The sequence below is a fragment of the Ranitomeya variabilis genome, chromosome 1 (genome assembly GCF_051348905.1).
Source record: "Ranitomeya variabilis isolate aRanVar5 chromosome 1, aRanVar5.hap1, whole genome shotgun sequence".
Lineage (NCBI taxonomy): Eukaryota > Metazoa > Chordata > Amphibia > Anura > Dendrobatidae > Ranitomeya > Ranitomeya variabilis.
The window spans coordinates 1,042,750,284-1,042,776,715 of NC_135232.1; the positions used below are offsets into that span (position 1 = coordinate 1,042,750,284).

The window sequence follows — 26,432 nt, forward strand, 5'->3', positions numbered from 1 at the left end:
TGACAGGTTGGTCACACTTGTCAAACATAGTGTTTGACAAGTGTGACCAACTTTTTACTATTGATGCTGCCTATGCAATAGTAAAAGAGTGTTAAAAATAATAAAAAAAATTAAAATCATGATATTCTCACCTTCCGGCGTCCCCCGGCAGGCTTCCCACTCCTTGCGATGCTCCAGTCCCAGTAATGCATTGCGGCATGACCCCAGATGACGTGCGGTCTCGAGAGACCGCTACGTCATCACAGGTCATTTTCGCAATGCATTACTGTGATCGGAGCGTCATGAGGAGCAGGAAGCCTGCCGGGGGAGGCCGGAAGGTGAGAATATCATGATTTTTTATTTTAATTCTTTTTTTAACAATTATATGGTTCCCAGGGCTTGGAGGAAAGTCTCCTCTCCTCCACCCTGGGTACCGTCTGCACATGATCCGCTTACTTCCCGCATGGTGGGCATAGCCCCATGCGGAAAGTAAGCACAGCAATGCATTCCTATGTGTGCGGAATCCCCGCGATTCCGCACAAAGAATGAACATGCTAAGTTTTTTTCCGGAATGCGATTCCACTGCGGAAAAAAACGCAGCATGTGCACAAAAAATGCGGAATGCACTCTAAAAATAGGATGCTTAATGTGAGCGTTTTTATAGCGAAAAAAATGCAAAAAAAAAGCGGAAAAACATGAACGTGTGCACATAGCCTAAATAAAGCTAACATACTTAAAAAAAAAATTGTGATTTCATTTCTTGTCCAAGCTCTTCATTTACATAATCCATTGAAGAGTACTGTTTACCCAGATAGATAGATAGATAGATAGATAGATAGATAGATAGATAGATAGATAGAAAGATAGAAAGATAATAGATAGATAGATGATAGATAGATATGCAGCGCCCCAGAGTCCTGGTCGTTGCAGTATTGTCGCTCTGCCGCTAAGGGGAGTGATGGTACATCTGATGGCACTAAAGGAGTTCACCTGACCAGGTATCACAGTCACATATTACACTTCACACTCTGGCTACCAGGGGGAGCAAAAGATTCTATGTATTAGGCCACTCCTCACACTCTGGTAAAACTGGGGGTTGGATAGGAAGTTAGGGAGAAGCTGACTGGGTTTTGCCCAGGTAACATCCAGTGAGAGAAGAGGTTGCTTGGAAGGACTCAGGGAGGTCCCTGTCAGGGGTGGGATCCTGACAGTGGCCTAGCACAGGACAGATAGTTACAGAGCTGTGCCTGCACCTCATTGCGGTGGCATCTCAAGAAAGGACACGAAGCGAAGTATATTGTGGAGAAGTGAGAAACGAGATCACAGCACAAAGGCGATAGAACCAGAAGGAGTCATGCCCTGAGATCGGCAACATCCTTCTGAGGTGCGTAGCCGGTGGCTGGAACGCCGAGGAAGTAATAGACTCTACGCATTACTTTAAACTACGGCAGGGCAGTTAACTCTAGGTTGGCTGCCTCACCTTTACACCTAATGAAGACAACGGAGGCAATTGTGGGAGAGGGGCATCTCTAGGGTCCCTATAAAGTAACTCCAGGCCTACCCCCGTCATACGGGTGCGTCCTATCCAAACCACCTGGGGGACGGAGAGAGAGAACAGAAACATACACGACAGTTGTGAGGACTATCCCGTGGTGCTCAGCAGGGAGGTACTACAACACCCAGGCGCTAGTAGGAAGGCTACTGATTTCCATCTGCAAAGGGAACTCTGGATGTGCCTTCGGACGGCCGGTCTCAGCCTGCCCTGTTAGCAGTGCTCTGGATTGCGGATGCCGAAGCCTTCAGTAAAGAGGTAAAGACACTGCAACCCTGTGTCCTTGTCATTTACTGCAACCTACACCATTACCACCTACTCATCAAGGGAAGCCCTGGGGACATACTTCACCTGTGGGAAGTTACAATATTTAGCTGCCATTCTATCACCCCAGCGGACCCCTAGCAGCATCGGTCACCCTGACCGAATACCACAGGTGGCGTCACGAACACTTGACAAACTTTCACCTACACCTTTAATTGGGCGCCCCTTAGCAGGGCCACGGACCGGGTCAGGCCACCGTGACATCCCCAGAACCGAGGGACCCGGTACCGAGTACCCCGCTGCCCTGCGTTTGGGGGCCGCTCCAGATAGATAGATAGATAGATAGATAGATAGATAGATAGATAGATAAATACCAAGCCCAATGTTTAGTTATAAACATAATAAAATGGTACATAGAGAGTTAAATAAAGACACACACACAAAATCTGCATTAGGCCAGGGTCAAACTTGCGAGAAACTCACACGAGTTTCGCACCTCAGTACCTGGCACTGCCGCCTGCATTCGGGACCAGAGCGTTCAGCTGCATAGAAATACATGCAGCTGCACACTCTGGTCCCAAGTGCTGGTGGCAGTGTCGGGTATTGAGGTGCGAGACTCGTGCGAGTTTCTCGCAAGTGTGACCCCGGCCTGAAATGCAATATCTGTTTAATTTTAAAAAATGGAAAAAAATTGCGTGTGTTCCCTCGTAATTTTCAAGTCCAGAGTGGGAAAGCCAGTGACTGGGGGCCTGTGTTTATAGCCTGGGAAGCGGGTAATACCAATGGATTTTCCCAGGCTATGAATATCAGCCCACAGCTGTATATTTAGCCTTTACTGGCTATTAAAATAGGGGGACCTAAAAAAAAAATTATGTGGGGTCCCCCTATAATTTATAGCCAAAAAGGCTACGCAGACAGCTGGGGCTGATATTCATAGCCTAGAGAAGGGCCATGGATATTGGCCCCCCGGTTACAAATACCAGCTCCCAGCTGCCCCAGAAATGGTGCATCTTAGCCTCTCTTGTTATGGACTGGTAATTTAGGAGCGACATGCGACTAGCTCTGGGCAGGTGGTAACTATACAGACCGCAGTCCCTGATCTTAACACAACACTAGCAGTAGCCGTGGAATGTTCCTGTCACTCCCTGAACATCTCGTCACAGCCGGAGAACTAGCTACCCATAAAGGAAGAAATAGTAAAGCTATCTTGCCTCAGAGAAAATCCCCAAAGGATAGGACAGCCCCCCACAAATATTGGCTGTGAGAGGAGAAGGAAATGACATACGTAGTATGAAACAAGATTTAGCAAAGGAGGCCAATTCTAGCTAGATAGACAGTAAGGAAAGAAACACTGTGCGGTCAGTAATAAAAACTAGAAAAAGTCCACCGCAGAGATATGCAAAAATCTCCACACCTGACTAAAGGTGTGGAGGGCAAAATCTGCAGCCCAGAGCTTCCAGCTTAGCTAAATAGATACATACTGATAAGCTGGACAAATGAACAAAACATAAATGTGCTGAACAATAAGTCCACAACAAGTGGACTGCAAAAGGACAAGCAAGGACTTAACTTTGCTGAACAGGTCAGAGAGTCAGGGAAATCCAAGAGCCGTGCCTCCAGGCAAGAACAATTGGCAACTGGCATTGATTGAGGGATAAAGCCAGACTAAAATAGCCGAGCAGAAAGAAGATCAGTGGAAGCAGCTGCTGATACTAAATCCAAGAAGCAGCTATACCACTCAAAACCACAGGAGGGAGCCCAAGAGCAGAATTCACAGAAGTGCTACTTACAACCACCGGAGGGAGCCCAAGAGCGGAATTCACAACACTCTCTCTTCCCACTGCCCTGTAGCGGTGGCATATGGGGTAATAAGGGGTTAATATCATCTATGTACTGTAAGGTGATATCAAGCCCGGTTAGTAATGGAGAAGCGTCACTAACACACCTATCCATTACTAATCCTATAGTAGTGAAAGAGTTAAAAAAACGCAACCAGAAAAAAGTATTTTAATATTCTTAATTTCGCCATACTTACAACCACGTCTAATTCCCTGAAGCCATCGATCGCCTGCAAAAAGTAAAAAAATAATAAACCAGCCGTATACTCCCTGTCCGACATAGTCCAATCAATAACGAGGGTCCCACGACGATCTCCCCTATAGAACAGTGACATCAGGAGATGTGACCGCTCTATAGGCCTTCAGTGACACACTGACAGGAGACAATGGCTCCTGCAGTGTTATCCACTGAGGGTTCAATGAGTTTATTGCTCTTACTTTAAAGCAGTGATGCGTGAGAATTTTCCCACGCAGCTGCGCTGCAAGTGACAGTATGAACTATACTGTACTCACAGCGACGGAGGGATACAGTGAGGAAGGATACCTTCCGTCATTGTATTGCCAGAGCCCCTGGAGAGCGGTTGCATCTGCTGATGTGACAGCTCTCCACGGGAGAGCGTCATGGAACACTCGTTATTACATGGATTACTGCGGATCAGGGAGTATATTGTTGGTTTATTATTTTTATATTTCTTGCAGGTGATCGAGGGCTTTGGGGACTAGGTGATTGATAAGTATGTACTCTATTTTGTATGAACTGTATGTCTATATGTGTGTACTGCATGTTGTATGTTGTATGTACTGTATGTACTGTATATGTGTGTATGTGTTATTTTTATTACACTTAAACACAGTAGCTGGATGATGGGACTATACTGTCCCATCATCCGGTTACCTGTCACTGTAGCAGGCATCGTCTCTTCGGACGATGCCTGCCTACATACAGACCCGCACAAACATACAGCCCCACGCACACCCACACAGACAAACACAGCCCCGCAGACCCCCGCACAGCCCCGTGATTCCAGCACAGCCCGCTATCTCTGCACAGCCCCACAATCCCCGTACAGCCCTGCAGACCCCCGCACAGCTCCACACAGCCCCGCAGACCCCCACACACAGACACACACACACATAGCCCCGCAGATCCTGCGGTTTTACTGCAGATTTAACTGAATCAATGGAAGTCAATGGGTGCACGAACACAACAGATCCGCAAAAAGAATTGACATGATCCTTTTTTGAATCTGCTGACTTTCCAGTAAGGAATTTTCCGCACCATTAGCACAGCATTTTTTTCCCCCATTGATTTACATTGTACTGTAAATCACTTGCGGATCTGCAGGGTTTCTGCGCAGAAAAAACGCTGTGCACATAGCCTTATGCACACTGAACATTTCAGCAATTGTGTCTTATTTGTTATTTGCATCACAATAAACAAAGAAAAGCAAATGTCCATAGTTGTAGGCATGTTCTTTACATGAACAGATGCAAACCCTGAAAAAAAAACTGAAATTCCAGGTTGTGAGGTAGCAAAACACGAAAAATGCAAAGGGAGGTGAATATTTTTGCAAGCCACTGTATAGCTAAAATCAAATTCACGATCTCTTATGAATGCCAACCACAGGCTGACTTTAACAGGGTGATCACAATGACAGGCACAGGGGTCTTCAGCAGACCTCCAGCTGTCATGGCAACCCATCGGTGACCTGTAATCATGTGTCACGGGATGGGAGCACAAAAATGCCACCCCCTGTCATCGTGTGTTAAATGCTGCTGTCACAGATTAACAGGTTAACAGCAGCGGACAGAGTTCCGCTCTACCGGCGGCTGTTAAAGGCACATAATGGCTGACTAAGTCTGAAATGTATCATACTATTTAGATGATGAAAAATATTTACTTTTTCCACTAATACAGTCTTACACGTTAACTTTTTTCTTCTTTATGTTATTTTTTCTAATGCTGCAATGCATGACTGAAACACCAGAAAAATAAAAAGTAATATATTTCTGTTCCATTTGTTTTCCCAATAGGCGGCTGAATTGCGTTGGCTTTGTGACTGTTATTAGTCATATTTTGGTATGTATGACAGAGTCTCTATGGGCTTTATTTCCACCATGCACAGAGTAACATGGGCGTGATTCCGCAGCATAGAATCAGATATAAGATTTCAGACTAGTTGCATGCCAGGGGTAAAAAACAGAAATTAAAGCATTTTCAATAATTAACGACATATGACATTTCATGACCAAAATTATTAGTAACTATATTGTTTGTGGCATATTGGCAATCTTGTGATGTTTATTGCTCTACTCCATGCCAATGATACTCTATATCTGGACTAAAAGCAATTTGTGCTTGCTAAATATTTTGGCCCCAATTCCTCATTACTTTTTCTCCACTTTTCTGAAGTAATTTTCTCTTTTTCAGCTGTTCTAGTATTTGTGCCTTATTTTCTATGTTTTGTACTACTTTTTACAATGTCTTTCTTTTTCAAGTCTTTTGGTGATTTATCCTTGATATCTTTGCTTACCCAGATGTTTTAGACAGATTAACAAAATGCAACTTTTACCAAAATTTGTAATTTTTGGCATATTTCACGGTTTCTGAAGATTTTTCAATTCGGTGTATTTTTGCAATCGCTTTAAGGGATTTACAACTTTTGGTGCTAAAAAGTCACAAAAACTTTTTAAAGGCAAAAATGGTCAGTTTTGGATTGTGATACTGTATTTAGTGACATTGTTTATGGTATTCAGTTATATTTCTCATACTGCATCACTGAGGCAACGTTTTTAATTGTAGAAGCCACACCAAAATTCTGTAAAACATTTATGGCATGCAGCTTATGGTCATGCAGTGGATTTACAAACCAGTTGCAGAATTCCTCAGTGGATTTCAATTTTTCACATTTAAAATCTCCAACAAAATCAATCTGAGCTCCAACAGTTTTTTTTAAATCAGAGTTTTTTCAGTTTAGTTAGAGTATTAGTTTTTACCATCAGAGTTTGGCCAAAAAAGTTTCATCAATTTTTCTCGGAAGAGAAACAGCAAAAAAGTTTTTCTATCTTTTCCTATTTAGCAGTCTGTGAAAAGCAGACAGCACTAGGATGGCATCTGAGTGATGTCCGATTTTCTTCAAGGACTTATAGACTTGCATTGCTGATTTTGATCCGACACTCAGAACAACATTGGACATTTCTCCATGATTTTGCAAAAACCACTCTGCCTACAAAATAATCAGTGAACAGCCTCACAGACTTGTCAGCTACAACTGATATGCGTGAAAAACACGGATAACACTAATAAGAAAAGCTGACGTGAATGAGCCCAACATTGTGTTGCAAATTTTGGTCTAAAGTTTGAGTCTCTGCACATGTTGCTGATTTGTCACTTTTTTATTCTGTGCAGATTTGTCACAAAAACTGAAGGGTTTCCTGATTCCAGCAAAGTGAATATGAATCCTGAAGTCTCATGCACACGTTGCTTATTTTTGACTTGCAGATTTAACTCTGCAGCATGTCAATCCATCCAGCGTTTTTGCTCCAGAATTCACTCATTCTGAGTGGGGAAACATTTGCATGAAAAAAGCAAGTAAAACAGCATAAAAAAACACAAGAGATGCAGAAATTTCTGCACCAAATACTTAACGTGTGCACATACCCTTGTGCTAATTGCACAGTGTGAAGGATGACACCAGAGAGATCACTATTCTATCTAAGTGATCAAGTGGTGCGCTCTCCTCACTTGCACATACGTGATCTTTCGCACCCCCTGGGGACACGTAGGATCGGCTTGGCACAGTTTTATCAATACATTGCTTGTCCACACAGGCCCAGGAAGGCATGGGGAGTGAGAGAATGTGGCCCATGCAGTCACTGAGGTGGCACCACACTCGCTCACAACCCCGATAGGCTGAAAAGCACTTTTCACTAGCACCGCCAAACAGGAAAAAGTGAGAGGATAGCGGCACACCACTGCTGAAAAAAAAAAAAAAAAATAGCAGTGAAACAGCATTATATCGGGTCAGAAACCAGCCCCGTAGCATGGAAAGTTAAATCGAGATCATGGACGTGTGGATTTGTGGATCGAGATAAAAAAGGGACCCACGGTTAAGTTGTATATTTCATCGCCTTAAGGGCATACTAGATAAAACACTATAGACACAATGATTAGACATATACAATGGTCAGATATGCAAATATATTAGTGGTAGGACAAAGTATGCAGAATATAAGAGTCAATTACCAGTCAGATGAAAAGCCTGACTCGTGGGGGAGGGGTTGCCTTAAGGGAGGATAGTGGTCCCCTCTGTTCATTCTCCCCACACAGTGTGTCATCAGTTCCTCCCCAGAGAAAAAGCAATAGGCCATAGTTTACATGAGCATATAACCCCTTTGTGTCCCTCCCCTCCTGCGCTGAATCTAAGTCTCCTCACCTTACCTCTAGCAGCTAAAATCTAAAACCTACAGTGGACCATAACTCCTTAATGGATGGTCCATGGAGAAGGTTTTGGCACCATTGGATCCGACCGGGCCCCTCATACACATTGAGACCAAACACAGATTTGATACCTGGCTCCTACTAGATAATCTATGTAACTTCCCACCCTGGGATGCAAGAGCGGATCGAGACACTGGAAGACATTTGGCTTCTTCCAGAGATCTCGAAAATGTAATTGGTGAGTGACTAGAGAGTATGATAAGTCCATATGGAGCACCCCCAGACTCAGGGCCGCGGGGTACTCGGTACCGGGCCTCTCTGTCTCGGTCCTGGGGTTGTCACGGTGGCTAGACCCGGTCCGTGACCCTGCTAAGGGGCGTCCAATAAAAGGGGTGATGATGGTGCGTGGTGCAAGGCGCGATGAATAACGAGGACCCTGCTAACAGGGCTGGCTGAGACCGGCCGGTCCGAAGGCACATCCAGAGTTCCCTTTGCAGGTGGAAATCAGTGCCTACCTACTAGCGCCTGTGTGTTGTAGTCCTTCCCTGCTGAGCACCACGGGATAGTCCTCACAACTGTTGTGTCTGTTTCTGATGTTCTTTCTCTCTCCGTCCCCCAGATGATATGGCTAGGACGCACCCGTATGACGGGGTAGGCCTGGAGTTATTTTATAGGGACTCTAGAGATGCCCCTCTCCCACAATTGCCTCCGGTGTCTTCGTTAGGTGTAAAAGGGTGAGACAACCAACCTGAAGTTAACTGTCCTGCCGTAGTTCGAAGTAATGCGTAGAGCCTGTTACTTCCTCGGTGCTCTGGCCACCGGCTATGCGCCTCAGTAGGATGTTGCCACGATCTTAAGGCACGACTCCTACTGGTTCAATTCTCCATTGTGCTGTGATCTCGCTTCTCACTTCTCCACAATAAACCTCGCTTTGTGTCCTTTCTAAGAAGCCTGCCGCTATATCATTCAAGCACGGCTCTGTAACGATCTGTCCTTTTCGCTAGGCCACTGTCAGGATCCCACCCCTTACAGGTCCTCTCCCGAACTCTCCCGGGCTGCTTTTTCTCTAACTTCCTGTCCAACCCCCAGTTTTACCAGAGCGTGAGGAGTGGCCTACTAGATAGAACCACTCCCCCTGGTGGCCGGAGTGTGAAGTCTAGTGTGAGTGTTACCTGATCAGGTGAACTCCTTTAGTGCAATCAGACGTAACATCACCCCCCTTAGCAGCAGAGCGACATTACTGCAACGACCAGGACTCTGGGGCACTGCACATATTATCCTTATGAAATTCTAGCTGTCTGAACAAAGCAGTAACACTGCATGGACACCATTTTGCAAACAAACCTTTTGTCCTTAGCTTAGCTGTCTCAAGGTGTGAGATGTGTCACTCACAGCATTTTGAGGCTTGACCACCTGCTGAGTTAGGTGTCCTGTTACCGCTGTACAAAGGAAGGGGTTTTTAAAATCCAATACCAAATAGGAATCAAATTATTGAGATGAAATGATATCTCCAATATTCTTCACACATAGCATATGATTTCATACTGTCTGTGAATTCTACCTGATACAGACCAATAATAGCATTAGTCAAAGCAAAGCCATGTATCACTCTATTTACATTGGAAATAATGAAGAATGGAGAACAATTCTGCTAATACAAAAAGTGATCATAGTAATAAAACGTCCCCTGTGTATCTTGAATTTACATGCATATTATTCTGTCTATTACTATTACTCCATTATATCATTCACAACAATTGTTTTCTTACTGTCTAACAAAGGATCCTTTCTTCAGTCAAAGAAGTTTTAGTTTGACTAACAGTTTGTGACTCTATGTGGCTGCAGATTGCTGAATACCTATGGTGTAGAATAAGCACACTGTTGGGATTTTCCTTTATCATGAGCTAAAGTAGTTGTCATGTGATTTGCAATTTGCATAGCCTTCGTCATGTGCTGACTAGCAGCTTTTATTGCTTCTGTCAGCATTTTATTGTCGTCATGTGACCACAGCTATGCAAATCACATCTTTGAGGTCACATACTGTCACTATCTAGAGCATTAAATAAAGGGGAACACTGAGAGTGTGCATTTTGTATGATTAGCAGAGCACTAAAGGGGTTACCATGGAAGATATTTGTCACCTGTACACAGGCTAGGTCACAAATGTCTGATTGCTGAGGGGCCACTCATCTATAGAATAGGGGTCAAGATCCTGGTCTATGTTCAACTATGAAGCTCTATTTAATGCCAGTGGAACTGAATGGGGGGATCTGGATCCTTGTTCTAGTCATTCATATGGGTCCCAATAGCAGGACCACTAGCAGTCTGATGTTAGTCCCCAAGTGATCAGTTTTTACATGCAGAGGGATATACAATTGGATATACCTTTATGCTAAACTGGGCTAGCAGTATCTAAGACATTATCTGTTTTTCACTGTTAAGACCCTTTTATGGGCTGATAATTGGTAAATGTTCTTTAGCAGTTTAAATGAGGCAATTTGATTATTTGTATGCCATCATAAACAGTCCAATCACTTAAGGAATCAGGGTTTACTTGTTTGTTCGGTGATCGTTTATATGGGCCTATAACAGGAGTGTTCTTCGGCCCCTGTCAAAAGTTTTTATCTAGAGAGCTGTAAATCCAGAACAGAACTTAATTTAAAAAAAAGCGTAGTAACTTATGACTAGAGAAAAAACAGTTAATTCACAAATGTATTAAGTAAATATTTCATATTAACAGAAAAAGAGTTAAAGGAGAGCTGTGGTTTGAGCCAAAATACAATTTTCCTTGTATTATCGAGGTATACAATTTTCCAATATACTTTCAGCATCAATTCCTCTGTGTTTTCAAGATCATTGCTTGAAGTCAATCTGTCGAAACAGTCTTTGGATGAAATGTGTCTTGCTAAATTTAAACATACACGGTTGGTAAAGTTATGGCGCAGATCTGTGTCTTACAGCAAGGTATTAATACATATCTACATTTCATCATTTTCAATGTTTCTAGATTCAATTGAAGGGCAACAGAGGCTGCAATCTATAAATTGTTACGCTTGTAGGGTTATAGGATTTAAAGAGATCATGTCATTCCCAAAACTCAAATGAAGCCAATTATACAGATGCAGTGTAGCTTTTACTTATTTAGCTTTATATATTACATATACAGCTCTGGTAAAAATTAAGAGACCACTACTTCAAAACCCTGTCAAGGGCAGCCCAAACTCCAGACCTGAACCCCATTGAAAACCTCTGGAAAGTAATCAAGAAGATGATGGAAAGTCACAGCCCATCAAACAAAGAAGAACTGCTTACATTTTTGCACCAGAAGCAGTGTGAAAAACTGGTGGAAAGCATGCCAAGATGCATGAAAGCTGTGATTAAAAATCATGGTTATTCCACAAAATATTGATTTCTGAACTTTCCCTGAGTTAAAACTTTAGTATTGTTGTTTCTAAGGCTAAGTGCACACGTTGCAGAATTGCCACGGTAATTTCCTGCCGCGGGTATATCGCATGCATAATTGGCATGCATATTCCTGCTAAACACTAGCGCTTTGCAAGCATAATTTGCTTGCAGAATGCTAGCATTTTTCAAGCGATCTGTAGATTGCATGGGAATGTGGTTTTTAAGAGTTTTTATGCATCTCTACTGCAGCAAAAAACGGGGCAGAAGCACATAAAAAACGCAATGTGGGCACACAGCCTTACATCCTCTCATTTACAAACTTCTGCGCACCACATTATGTTGATTGAGAGACAATCCCTTAAGGGTGTTACTATTTTATAGTAAATCTTACTATTACGTCAAAACGTGTTAAGGTATGTCACTGGCCCACATGTCCACAGTATTTAGGATCTCCATGTTTGTGCTGGACCCATCTGATGCCCATGTTAAACAGGAAGTACCGTATTTTCCGGCGTATAAGATGACCTTTTAACCCCTGAAAATCTTCTTAAAAGTCGGGGGTCGTCTTATACGCCGGGTGTCATCTTATAGGGTGGGAGGAAGGACATCTCCGAAATGCGCGTCAGGGTGGGTCTGGAGTGGACACGCTCCCCATATCATCTGCTGGTATGGTATTTATCTGGGCTGCTATTCACTTACATTAGCGATATTAACTATCTTGTTACCTTTATCTGCGGGCTCCTGTTTTACTACAATATACGGTTATTACCATGGAGTTTGCGTAGTTCACTTTGTGTCTTAAGCTCCCAGTATACTGTACCTGGCTAGTGCTGTGGGGCGCTTAGTCTGTCTCCATGTGTTTCTTTACATTGTGTTTGTAGTTTTTAACCCACTACTATCTCTGTATTCCTTGTATTGCTATATATTTATATATTTAATAAAGATATTGGTTATTATATCTTGGACTTCATTGCACCATTCCTTTTAAGTTTTCTATATGGTGGGTGGGGGGGAGTGGTCCCGATGACGAAGAGAGGGGGCGTCTCACAGGGAAGGAGCAAGTGGAGTATCCCCCTTTTACCTCATTGTGGCAGCAATGCTCTCTGTGCTGGGGGGGGGCAGCGGCAGCGGCTCCTCTTTGTGCAGTGTGGGGGCTCTGCGCTGGGGGGTTGCGGCGTATCTTTGTGCAGCGTCGGGGTTCCGCCGGCATTTCCTCTAAGCCCGGAGGCTCCGGCATCTCCATTGCTGCAATGTGGTGGCATCCGGGAAAATGGCCCTGGGGGCGGTGCATGCTCAGATTCAGATCTTGTCTCGAGATCTCGGGAGACGAGATCTGAATCTGAGCATGCACCAACCCCAGCGGTCATTTTCCCAGAGGCCACCGCTGCTCCCCAGCACAGAGCCTCCACACTGCACAAAGAGGAGCCGCCGCCGCCCCCAGCACAGAGACCCCACGCTGCACAAAGAAGAGCCGCCGCCCCCCAGCACAGAGAGCATCGCTGCCACAATGAGGTAATAGGGGGATACTCCACTTACACCTTCCCTGTGAGACGCCCCCTCTCTTTGTCATCGGAACCACTCCACCCTACTATATGCACATTGGTCACCCGCCCTATAAGCCGACACACGGCGTATAAGAAGACCCCCAACTTTTAAGAAGAATTTATATTTTAACTAAAAAAGTTGGGGTCATCTTATATGCCCAGTCGTCTTATACGCCGGAAAATACGGTAAGTAGGAAGAAGGATTATGAGTGCTTATAACCACGATTATGTCACTTGTTGTGGCACAGGATGTCACATTATGATATGCTATTAAAAGTTTTTACAAAATAGACAGCCCCTTTAAGGTATTAAATAATTAAATACATTTGTCCGGTCCTACATATGTGCTGTAAAAATAGAGTCTATGATACCAGTATAAACAAATGTTATACTGTATATTACCCCAGAAACATTAAAATTTTCCTCTATATATTGATCCTGATAATTCAGAGGTAGCCATTAACCCCTTCCCGACCTGTGACACAGCGTATGCGTCATGAAAGTCGGTGCCAATCCGACCTGTGACGCATATGCTGTGTCACAGAATGATCGCGTCCCTGCAGATCGGGTGAAAGTGTTAACTCCAATTTCACCCGATCTGCAGGGACAGGGGGAGCGGTACTTTAGCCCAGGGCTACGATCGCTCTGATTGGCTGTTGAAAGTGCAACAGCCAATCAGAGCAATTTGTAATATTTCACCTATGAAAAGTGGTGAAATATTACAATCCAGCCATGACCAATACTGCAATATCATCGGCCATGGCTGGAAACCCTGATTTGCCCCCCCACCACCACCACCGATCTCCTCCCCAGTCCTCCGTTCTGTGGTCCGCTCCCCTCCGTCCTCCTGTCCACTCCCCTGTCCTCCTGTTTTCTCCCCCGTGCTCCGATCCACCCCCCTGTGCTCCGATCCACCCCCCGTGCTCCCCCCCACCCCCTCATACTTACCAAGCTTCCCGGTGTCCGTCCGTCTCTTCCATGGGTGCCGCCATCTTCCAAAATGGCGGGCGCATGCGTAGTGCGCCCGCCGAATCTGCCTGCCGGCGTTATCAAAATAAAAAAAATAGTAAATGAACCCCCCCCTTTATCACCCCCATAGGTAGGGACAACAATAAAATAAAGAAAATATTTAGCTTTTATTTTTTTTTCCACTAGGGTTAGAACTAGGGTTAGAACTAGGGTTAGGGTTAGGGTTAGGGCTAGGGTTAGGTCTAGGGCTAGGGTTAGGGTTAGGGTATGGCTATGCACACGTATTCTGGTCCTCTGCGGATTTTTCTACAGCGGATTTGATAAATCCGCAGTGCAAAACCGCTGCGGACTTATCGCGGATTCAACATGGTTTTTCTGCGGTTTTTCTGCGGATTTCACTGTGGTTTTACAACTGCGGTTTTCTATTGGAGCAGTTGTAAAACCCCTGCGGAATCCGCAGAAAGAAGTGACATGCTGCGGAATGTAAACCGCTGCGTTTCCGCGCAGTTTTTTCATGGGAAACTGCTGCGGACCCGCAGCTGCGGAAACACTGCGGATTCGCAGCATTTTCCGCAGCGTGTGCACATAGCCTTAGAATTAGGCTATGTGCACACGGTGCGGATTTGGCTGCGGATCCGCAGCGGATTGGCCGCTGCGGATTTGTAGCAGTTTTCCAACAGGTTTACAGCTCCATGTAAACCTATGGAAAACCAAATCCGCTGTGCCCATGGTGTGGAAACACTGCGTTGTATTTTCCGCAGCATGTCAATTCTTTGGTCGGATTCCGCAGCGTTTTACACCTGTTCCTCAATAGGAATCCGCACGTGAAATCCGCACAAAAACCACTGGAAATCCATGGTAAATCCGCAGGTAAAACCCAGTGCCTTTTACCTGTGGATTTTTCAAAAATGGTGTGGAAAAATCTCACATGAATCCGCAACGTGGGCACATAGCCTTAGGGTTAGGGTTGGAATTAGAGTTAGGGTTGGAATTAGGGCTAGGGTTGGAAATAGGGTTAAGATTAGGCTTGTGGTTAGGGTTATGGTTAGTGGTGTGTTGGGGTTAGGGTTGTGGTTAGGGTTGGGATTAGGGTTAGAGTTAGGGTTGGGATTAGGGTTAGGAGTGTGTTGGGGTAAGGGTTGTTGTTAAGGGTGTGTTGGGATTAGGGTTGTGGTTAGGGTTATGGCTAGAGTTGGGATTAGGGTTAGGGGTGTGTTGGGGTTAGTGTTGGAGTTAGAATTGAGGGGTTTCCACTGTTTAGGCACATCAGGGGTCTCCAAACGCAACATGGCGCCACCATTGATTCGAGCCAATCTTGCGTTCAAAAAGTCAAATGGTGCTCCCTCCCTTCCGAGCCCCGACGTGCGCCCAAACAGTGGTTTACCCCCACATATGGAGTACCAGCATACTCGGAACAAACTGGGCAACAACTATAGGGGTCCAATTTCATCTGTTACCCTTGTGAAAATAAAAAAATTGCATGTTAAATCATCATTTTTGAGGAAAGAAAAATGATTTTCTATTTTCACGGTTCTGCGTTGTAAACTTCTGTGAAGCACTTGAGGGTTCAAAGTGCTCACCACATATCTAGATAAGTTCCTTTGGGGGTCTAGTTTCCAAAATAGGGTCACTTGTGGGGGGTTTCTACTGTTTAGGCACATCAGGGGCTCTGCAAATGCAACGTGATGCCCGCAGACCATTCCATCAAAGTCTGCATTTCAAAACGTCACTACTTCCCTTCCGAGCCCCGACGTGTGCCCAAACAGTGGTTTATCCCCACATATGGGGTACGAGCATACTTGGGACAAACTGGGAAACAACTATTAGGGTCCAATTTCTCCTTTTACCCTTGTGAAAATAAAAAATTGCCTGCTAAAACATCATTTTTGAGGAAAGAAAAATGATTTTTTATTTCCACAGCTCTGCGTTGTAAACTTCTGTGAAGCACTTGGGGGTTCAAAGTACTCACCACATATCTAGATAAGTTCCTTGGGGGATCTAGTTTCCAAAATGGGGTCACTTGTGGGGGGCTTCTACTGTTTAGGCACATCAGGGGCTCTGCAAATGCAATGTGACGCCCGCAGACCATTCCATCAAAGTCTGCATTTCAAAACGTCACTACTTCCCTTCCGAGCCCTGACGTGTACCCAAACAGTGGTTTACCCCCACATATGGGGTACCAGCATACTTGGGACAAGCTGGGCAACAACTATTGGGGTCCAATTTCTCCTTTTACCCTTGCGAAAATAAAAAATTGCTTGCTAAAACATCATTTTTGAGGAAAGAAAAATGATATTTATTTTCACGGCTCTGCGTTATAAACTTCTGTGAAGCACTTGGGGGTTTAAAGTGATCACCGCACATCTAGATTAGTTCCATGGGAGGTCTAGTTTCCAAAATGGGATCACATGTGGGGGAGCTCCAATGTTTAGGCACACAGGGTCTCTCCAAACGTGACATGGTGTCCGCTAACGATTGAAGCTAATTTTTCATTCAAAAAGTCAAATGGCGCTCCTTCCCTTCCAAGCCCTGCCGTGTGCCCAAACAGTGGTTTACCCCCACATGTAAGGTATCAGTGTACTCAGGAGAAATTGCCCAATAAATTTTAGGATCCATTTTATCCTGTTGCCCATGTGGAAATAAACAAATTGAGGCTAAAAGAAATTTTTTGTGAAAAAAAAGTACTTTTTCATTTTTACGGATCAATTTGTGAAGCACCTGGGGGTTCAAAGTGCTCACTATGCATCTAGATAAGTTTCTTGGGGGGGTCTAGTTTCCAAAATGGGGTCACGTGTGGGGGAGCTCCAATGTTTAGGCACACAGGGGCTCTCCAAACGCGACATGGTGTCTGCTAACGATTGGAGCTAATTTTTCATTCAAAAGTCAAATGGCGCTCCTTCCCTTCCGAGCCTTGCCGTGTGCACAAACAGTGGTTTGTGACCACATATGAGGTATCGGTGTACTCAGAAGAAATTGCCCAATACATTTTAGGATCTATTTTATCCTGTTGCCCATGTGGAAATGAACAAATTGAGGCTAAAAGAATTTTTTTGTGAAAAAAAAATACTTTTTTATTTTTACGGATCAATTTGTGAAGCACTTGGGGGTTAAAAGTGCTCACTATGCATCTAGATAAGTTCCTTTGGGGGTCTAGTTTCCAAAATGGGGTCACTTGTGGGGGAGCTCCAATGTTTAGGCACACAGGGGCTCTCCAAATGCGACATGGTGTCCGCTAAAGATTGGAGCCAATTTTTCATTGAAAAAGTCAAATGGCGCACTTTCCCTTCCGAGCCCTGTCTTGCGCCCAAACAGTGGTTCCCCCCCTACATATGGGGTATCGGCTTACTCAGCACAAATTGTACAATAACTTTTGGGGCCCAGTTTCTCTTTTTATGCTTGGGAAAATAAAAAAATTGTTGCTAAAAGATCATTTTTGTGACTAAAAAGTTAAATGTTCATTTTTTCCTTCCATGTTGCTTCTGCTGCTGTGAAGCACCTGAAGGGTTAATCAACTTCTTGAATGTGGTTTTGATCACCTTGAGGGGTGCAGTTTTTAGAATGGTGTCACTTTTAGGTATTTTCAGCCATGTAGACCCCTCAAACTGACTTCAAATGTGAGGTGGTCCCAAAAAAAATGGTTTTGTAAATTTCGCTGTAAAAATGAGAAATCGCTGGTCAAATTTTAACCCTTATAACTTCCTAACAAAAAAAAATTTAGTTTCCAAAATTGTGCCGATGTAAAGTAGATATGTGGGTAACATTATTTAATAACTATTTTGTGTCACATAACTCTCTCGTTTGACAGAATAAAAATTCAAAATTTGAAAATTGCAAAATTTTCAAAATTTTAGCCAAATTCCCATTTTTTTCACAAATAAATGCAAAAATTATCGACCTAAATTTACCACTAACGTGAAGCCCAATATGTCACGAAAAAACAATCTCAGAACCGCTAGGATCCGTTGAAGCGTTCCTGAGTTATTACCTCATAAAGGGACACTGGTCAGAATTGCAAAAAACGGCCAGGTCATTAAGGTCAAAATAGGCTGGGTCATGAAGGGGTTAATTGTCTTTGTTGCATAGATTACAAGCGATGTCACAATGCTGTGCAGGGGAGGATACAGACTGGCCAGCTGACTGAGCCTTTTATGGGTTGAAGTTAAGGAGAGTAAAAATGTCAGGTATGTTATGTAGATAATTAGTGAACTCTAGTAATTAGTAAAAGTATCTATTACATTTGAGGTTTTATCATGGTCAAATCTTATAAAAAATGAAAACACACTGTAATGTATAGCAAAAGGCTAAAATCTGAATGTTATTATTATTATTATTACTAGAAGAAGGCCCAGTGTTATTGCATCGGGAGGGCGGTAATGTCACGATGGGGGCAGGCTTTGCTGCATTGAGAATCTCTCCCCCCATGTGCTCACCCACCTATCCACTCTCTCTTTCCCCATGTGCTGACTTCTCCCGTCTGTGCTCTTTTCTTTGACCTGTCTACCCCATGTGCTATCCCCCTGGTTTGCTATCTCTTTCCTTCCTGTGCTGTGTTTTCCCCTCATGTGCTGTCCCATTTGAGCTGTCTCCCCCCTGTGCTCTGTCTCTCTTACCCCTGTGCGCTTTCTCTCTCCCCCCAACAGCTGTCTTCTCTCATGTCATTTCTTCTTTGACCTGTGTAATACTGACATTACAGCAGGAAATTGCAGAGGATACATTTTTGAGGTAAAATTTTGTTTAAATGCAGTCAGTGAAATATTTTACCTGACAAAATGAATCCTCTGTGATCCCCTGCTGTAATGTCAGTATTGTCCTTTGCTTCCTCTCCTGCCAAGGAGATGTGGTGTGCTCAGTACACGGTCAGACACAGACAATTTTTAAAATGAACTTTCGTTCGTGGGAAAACTCCTTTAATGTGACCGGCTTCCTCTACCTGTAGACACGTCGCGCATCTGCTGCCGGGATCAGCCTATTGATTCACTGCCCCTGTGTGGAATACGCACAGGCGCAGTAAATCAGACAGCTGCCATCTTTGTGCAGAAAGATAGCGGTAGTTGCATTAAAACTGTGCATGCGCTCCTCCTGTACAAAGATGGCGGCGATCAGTGAATCATTCGTCTGATCCTGGCGGCGGCGTGTTTGCAACAGTGTTCCGCTGGTGGTACCGTGCAAGAGGCTGCATATGATATATACAGTGTGTGTGTGAATGTGTGGTGCGTACGACGTATACAGTGTGAGTTTGTGTGTGTGGTGCGTACGACATATACAGTGTGTGTGTGTGTGGTGCATACGCCATATACAGTGTGTGCGTGTGTGTATGTGGTACAATGGTGTTCCGCTGGTGGTACCGCGCAAGAGGCTGGTACCACCAGCAGTTTCCATATTGAGACACCCATCATTTGGAATTCTGGGATCCGGACACATCTGGACGGAACAGGATGTGAAGACATTACAAGGTAAGTATATACACTGTGTTCCAAATTATTATGCACGAAGAGTTTAGGAGTGATAAGGTTAGAATTTTTTTGTTTGTCATTTAAACTCATTGATAGTGATGTGTGTCAGGGCTCTTTATATCACTGAAAGCAATTGCAGATACCTGTGCAAATTAGTTTGGCAGGTGTGTCCAAATAAAGGCAAGACTACTTAAGAAGGCTGTTCCAAATTATTAAGCAGCCTACATTTTTTGCCAAAATTGGAAAGAAAAAGGATGTGTCGGCTGCTGAGAAGCAACAAATTGTGGAGTATTTAGGTCAAGGCATGACTACAATCAACATTGCCAAGACACTTCATCGTGATCATCACACAATCAAGAAGTATGTAGCTGATTCCCAGCACACACGTGTGCGTGCTGATAAGGAAAAATTGAGGAGGTAAGGTTAAAAGAGCAGCTGCAAAAATGCCTTGTCATAGCAGCAGACAAGTTTTTGAAGCTGCTGGTGCCTCCAACGTCCCCAGAACAACAAGGTGTAGGGTCCTTCAGAGGTTTGCAGCTGTGCGTAAGCCATCCTGTCGACCACCTCTATCCACTGCACACAAGCAGAAACGGCTCCAGTGGGCCAAACGATACATGAAGACTGACTTCCAAACTGTTTTGTTCACCGATGAGTGCCGTGCAACGCTCGATGGTCCAGATGGATGGAGTGGAGGATGGCTGGTTGATGGACACCCCATGAAAACACGGCTAAGGAGCCAACAAGGAGGAAGTGGAGTAATGTTTTGGGCTGGAATCATGGGGAAAGAGATTGTCGGCCTCTTTATGATCCCTGAGGGGGTAAAGATGAACTCCTTAATCTATGTGGAGTTTCTAAAACAACACTTCCTGCCATGGTTCAAGAGGAAGAACCGTGCTTTCCGCAGCAAGATCATTTTCATGCATGATAATGCACCGTCTCATGCTGCAAAAAACACATCTGCATCTCTGGCTGCTATGGGCATAAAAGAGGACAAACTTATGGTGTGGCCACCATCTTCCCCTGACCTCAACCCCATTGAGAACCTCTGGAGCATCATCAAAAGTAGTGTCTATGGTGGCAGGAGGCAGTTCACATCTAAGTAACAGCTCTGGGAGGGTATTCTGTCCACATGCAAAACAATTGAAGCAGAAACCATCCAAAAACTGACAAATTCAATGGACGAGAGAGTTCAGAAGCTTCTTTCGAACAAGGGGTCCTATGTGCAAATATAACATCACCTAGAATAAAGTTTTCACTTGAAAACTGTTTGACTTCATTTTGTAATAAGCTGATAATGCTTATAACTTCACAATTGACCATTTTTTTGTTCAAAATAAAAAAAAGGTTGAAAACTCTGCTGTGCATAATAATTTGGAACATGCATTTTGAGTGTTTATTTTTTTTTAAAAGATACTGTTTTCATAGGCAGTTTATTCCAAAACATTGCAATTATACTAGAATAGCAGATGACTAGAAAATAACAATGACTGCAATTCAGATAGGTAATTTAGAGAAAATATGAGGAAATATTATTTTCATAATAATTTGGAACACAGTGTATTAAGATTATTATTATTATTATTTATTTACAGTATATATATTTTTATGTTATATCCACTACACGTGGCAATGATAATTCAATATGTGGTTATAAGAGATTTTAATCTAATAACAGCATTGACCTTCCATGTGTCATCTCAATAGGGGTATACCATTTATTACATAGGTCTTATACAGCGGTGATGTCACAATGTGTGCCCGGTAGATATAGAACATTTATCTAATGAAGTTTCCGGTACAATCCTGTGGCGCGTTGTCTGAAGAAGCATAACAAACCGCAATATCCCAGGATCAAGACTACCTGAACTTTTTGGGGGGAGAGCGAAGGAGGGTATTTCATCGATACTCTTCTAGTATTCGATACTGGATAATTGACACCCTAGATGGTTCTGCAGCCTCCAAATAATCAAACAACTTATAGTGTGATATGTACGATACATAACATGATAAGTTGAGCGAACCAACATCAGAGGGTTCTACACGACTTCCGCTTGTCTCCCTCTCTCTTGCTCCTACCTGGGGGTGCCTCACCATAGCGTTTACACCTTGCAATTTCAGGGATTCTCACATATTGTCTCAATTGAACAGCTTTACCCTGCGAGAGCAGCCATTTTGTCTTCTTTTTTCAGCTTAGACTCTATGTTGTGCAGGGGAAAAGATGATCAGCTGACTTATCTGTTTTTAGGGTGAAGAAAAATTGATAGCGAGATGTCAGGTTTGTATTTTGGGACATATTATAGTTTTGTATATTCACAATGTATTGTCAATGCCCCAGAATCAATGATTATTTTTTGGAGGTCACTTATTTGGTTTGTAGCTTTGTATAGGGGTTAGATTAGAAATATAACTCTTTACAGTGTAAAAAAATAGTTTATAATGTATTTCTATTATTTTTTCACACAGGTACTGATAAAACAGGGATAATTCTAGTGGCCTTTTTCATATCCGTAATAGCTGTAGCTATAATTGTATGCATTGTGCGTTTTATCTGGTAAGTTACCAATCCCATCTATGTATAATAGTCTTTACTATAAGGTTACAGACACGTCTATTTATTCCATATGTGTGATCTTCAGCCTGTAGTAAATACTGTATATTAGGGGTAGAGATACCGTTTTGACCCGTTTTGGTCCATTGCCCGTGTGTGACAGTGATGTCTGCTCCCCTTAGAGGAAACTTTGAGAAGTAATTCAGGAATGTATGATATAATCAGTGAGAACAAGAGTCCAGGTCAAAAATAGAAAACATAAAATAATTTGAGCTCTAGATATTAGGCTCCGTGCCCATGATCAGGAATAGCAGCGTTCTACATTAGAAGCACTAGAAATAGAAATCCCATGCCCACGGTGCTTCTACTAACCACTGCGTAAACTCACCCGCGGTGCAGGTTTATGAGCCGAAGCATGTCAATTTCTGAAGCTGAGACGCTAGTCTCCGCTGCAGATTTCGACCAATTGAGTGTCATTACATGAGTTGAATTCACATCTACTGACAAACAAGTGCAGCAATGGGAATGCAGTGAAAATACACTGCCTCCAAAACATTGCTATTCCTGATCGTGGGGACGCACCCTTATACGCAGTCTGAAAAACTTCTATGAATTGTAAATATTTGCGGCATTAAAGGACACAAAAATTTTACAAATATATACATATTGCTCTCCACAAGCTTGTTTTATCAGCAATTTTCTGTGGTATCATGAAGTTAAATCTTTCATTGTACTTGTATTTAAAGGGTAAAAGTGCAAGCATGTAGGAGAGATGCTGAGGTCATGGAAGCATTACGCTCTGACTCAGGTAATGATAACAGAAATAAATAAATGATATTTACTGATGGGGCCTTTCTTAATATGAGAAAGCTAACAAATGAACAATGCAGAAAGATATTGTGAACAGGTTACTAGGATGCATCATGCAGATGGCGAGGAGGCGGGATTAACCAACTAACTTATTTATTTCCCTAACACGGAAATGAAGGTGTTAATTATGAAAACAGTCATTTGATCAGATACAGTGTAACAAGTTATACAATATAGCAGTAATGGAGCTAACAGCAATTAACACAATGATAGGCCCGCAATAAGTCCTTCAAGCAGTTTTGTTTGTTATACTGGTGCTAACAGGGTCACCGGTATTTCCCACTAGGTCGTAAGTTTCTAATAGCCAGTCACTCAATACTCTATATGGGCTCATCACATTCACTGTCCCTGTTCCCTTCTGCTGCACCGCCCCATCCCATACCATTTACTGTGCGACTACACTGGCAGTAACTGCCCAGTTCACTTGCATCTCCTGGTCGCTATGGCACGTCTGGCCCCGTACGATGATCAGAGTTCGACCTTAGGTGCTTTACTTGTAGTGGTCAGGCTCCGCGTCTTGATTAGTACAGTCTGGGCTTCGGGTCCTGACCATTATAGTCTGGACTTCTTTGCTTGACCCACAATGTCCCACTGATCTTGGTCCCCGGCCAGTTCTCAGTTGCTTTGCCTCTGTGTTCCACCATTCACACATCCTTACTCTCTCAAAGGTTGGTGACAACTGCCTTCCTGCCTTGTCGCTCCACCCTTTTATATTTGATAACTACGCCACAGCTACCATCTGACCCTGTGCTCTCTTCAACTTCACTCCCTCAGAAATACTTCCTCCATCTTCTGGTTCCTCCATACTCAGCTTGCTCAGTAGATGGCAAGATTTGGTTGCAATGCCACAGAACTTTGATGAACCACATTTTCAACTCCCTACCCCCTTACAATATTTCAATGCAGAAAAGTTTAATTTGACAGCGAAAGAAAAAGAGAAAGAGAGAGAGAGAAAGAGAGAGATTAAGAGAGAAAGAGAGAGTAACAGAAAAAGAGCAAGAGAAAAAGTGAGACAAACATTATTAGCACAATCCCAATGATATAAACAGTGATCATAGGAATGAATTTGTTACCATATTTTCAGTTAGCCATTAAAAGGTATCAACCACTGAGGAGTCTCAATTCTAAATATTTTTCATAAGAATTAAGTAATTAAACCTTCTCCTGTGTTTCTTGTTTTTACGTGCACATTGCTCTACCTATCAAACTAAAGGGTTGTCCAATACTCAGACAGCCTCCTCTCTAATCATTATATTTTCCAATGCAAAATAAAATCAGCCTGTGCTCACCACCGGTGCTGGCACTACTCTAGCAATATCGCACCAGGTCTCCTGGAGTTCACGTGACATTGTTACAACACATGAGCTCGGCAGTAAATCACAACTACTAGTGATGAAAGGTGCCAAAGGATGACAATCTTGTCCAAAGGAAGTGAGAACAAAGCAGCTGCTGGTTGGCTGCAGAGGCGATGGGACATATCAATGTCACACAAGCCCTGTGAAACATGGCTCTTACATCCATGGAATGGTACTGGCACTAGAAGTAAGTACAGGCTGCTTTTACATAAGATGGGGGAATATAGTAATTGAGATGGGGTTGTCCAAGTAGTGGACAACCACATCAATCCGTTAGTCATTTACAAAAAATGTTTCTTGCTGTTCATTAGAGAATCCCTTCAGCTACATTGATGAGACAGAAGTCATAGATTGGGTCACATCTGTGACTGGTTAAATGAAGAAAAAATATTTGTCAGATAAGAACATCAAGATCTGAAGCAACAACATCAAAGTTTTTCTGATAATCAGCAAACATCAGTTAAATATTCAAAAATAAAGCTATGCATGAAAGAAAACAAGAGCATGACATTTTTCTTCCATATTCGCATATTATACATCATATTTAGAAAACATAAAGCAGTAAAAAGACCATAGTGGATGTAGCAAAAATCTTTGAACACTAAAAAATGGATATAGACAATAATTGCTTGATGGGAAATATAGTGCTGCTTGAAACTGAATATTCCCTGAAAAATGTTCAAAAACTTGGTGAAACCCAGTGGTCCAAATTGTGAGTCTGATGCATCAGGTAAGCGCTCATAATGTATTTGTTATGATTTATGTATGTCAGAAACCATGAAGCAGAGTGCAGTGGCAAAACCAACTCTGTTTATCAGCAGTAATATAGATAATGTGCATACAAATATCAATTTAAACATATGCACCATGTTCCAAATTATTATGCAAATTACATTTTATTCGGATTATCCTAAATGGTCGGTGCAAATGACAGTCAGTCTAATAAAAGTCATCACCCGTTAGATTATACATCGAATTTTATTGAAGAAACCTACCAATGATAACAGTATAATCTCCAAAATGAGTAAAAACTCAAAATGCACTGTTCCAAATTATTAGGCACAGTAGAATTTCTAAACATTTGAAATGTTTTAAAGAACTGAAAATGCTCATTTCTTGAATTTGCATCATTAGGAGTTCACATTCACTGAACAAAAAAGCTATTTAACTCCAAAACATCCTAACAGGCCAAGTTATATGATAACATAGGAACCCTTCTTTGATATCACCTTCACAATTCTTGCATCCATTGAATTTGTGAGTTTTTGGAGAGCTTCTGCTTGTATTTCTTTGCATGAAGTCAGAATAGCCTCCCAGAGCTGCTGTTTTGATGTGAACTGCCTCCCACCCTCATAGATCTTTTGCTTGATGATACTCCAAAGGTTCTCTATTGGGTTGAGGTCAAGGGAAGATGGTGGCCACACCATGAGTTTTTCTCCTCTTATGCCCATAGCAGGCAATGACTCAGAGGTATTCTTTGCAGCATAAGATTGCATGATTGTCATGCATGAACATGATTTTGCTTCTGAAGGCACGTTTCTGCTTTTTATACCATGGAAGAAAGTTGCCAATCAGAATCTCTATATGCTTTGCAGAGGTCATTTTCACACCTTCAGGAACCTTAAAGTGCCCTACCAGCTGTTTCCCCATGATTTCGGCCCAAAGTATGACTCCTCCACCTCCTTGCTGATGTCGTAGCCTTGTCGGGGCATGGTGGTCTTCCACCAACCATCCACTACTCCATCCATCCGGACCATCCAGGGTTGCTCGACACTCATCAGTAACAAGACTTTTTGAAAATTAGTCTTCATGTATGTCTGGGCCCACTGCGACCGTTTCTGCTTGTGAACACTGTTTAGGGGTGGCCGAATAGTAGGTTTATGCATCACAGCAAGCCTTTGAAGGATCCTACACCTTGAGGTTCAAGGGACTCCAGAGGCACAAGCAGCTTCAAATAACTGTTTGCTGCTTTGTAATGGTATTTTGGCAGTTGCTCTCTTAATCCAATGAATGTGTCTGGCAGAAACCTTCCTCATTATGCCTTTATCTGCATGAACTCTGTCTGTGCTCTGTTTCAGTCACAAATCTCTTCACAGTATGATGATCACTCTTAAGTTTTTGTGAAATATCTAATGTTTTCATACCTTGTCCAAGGCATTGCACTATTTAACGCTTTTCAGCAGCAGAGAGATCCTTTTTATTTCCCATATTGCT

At 43.0% G+C, this 26,432-nt stretch overlaps 1 protein-coding gene across 1 annotated transcript in view; it reads left to right on the plus strand.

The window, feature by feature from the left end:
- Nucleotides 1-23,903, plus strand: part of LOC143799997 (uncharacterized) — a 110,027-nt gene extending 86,124 nt beyond the window's left edge. Inside the window, exons 4-9 of the mRNA XM_077281169.1 lie at nucleotides 5,668-5,713; nucleotides 18,076-18,173; nucleotides 21,691-21,720; nucleotides 21,909-21,996; nucleotides 22,740-22,801; nucleotides 23,638-23,903. Coding sequence (XP_077137284.1) covers nucleotides 21,714-21,720; nucleotides 21,909-21,996; nucleotides 22,740-22,801; nucleotides 23,638-23,903 — 423 coding nt within the window. The 5' untranslated portion in view covers nucleotides 5,668-5,713; nucleotides 18,076-18,173; nucleotides 21,691-21,713. The remainder of the gene's footprint in view (nucleotides 1-5,667; nucleotides 5,714-18,075; nucleotides 18,174-21,690; nucleotides 21,721-21,908; nucleotides 21,997-22,739; nucleotides 22,802-23,637) is intronic.
- Nucleotides 23,904-26,432: the final 2,529 nt, after the last annotated feature.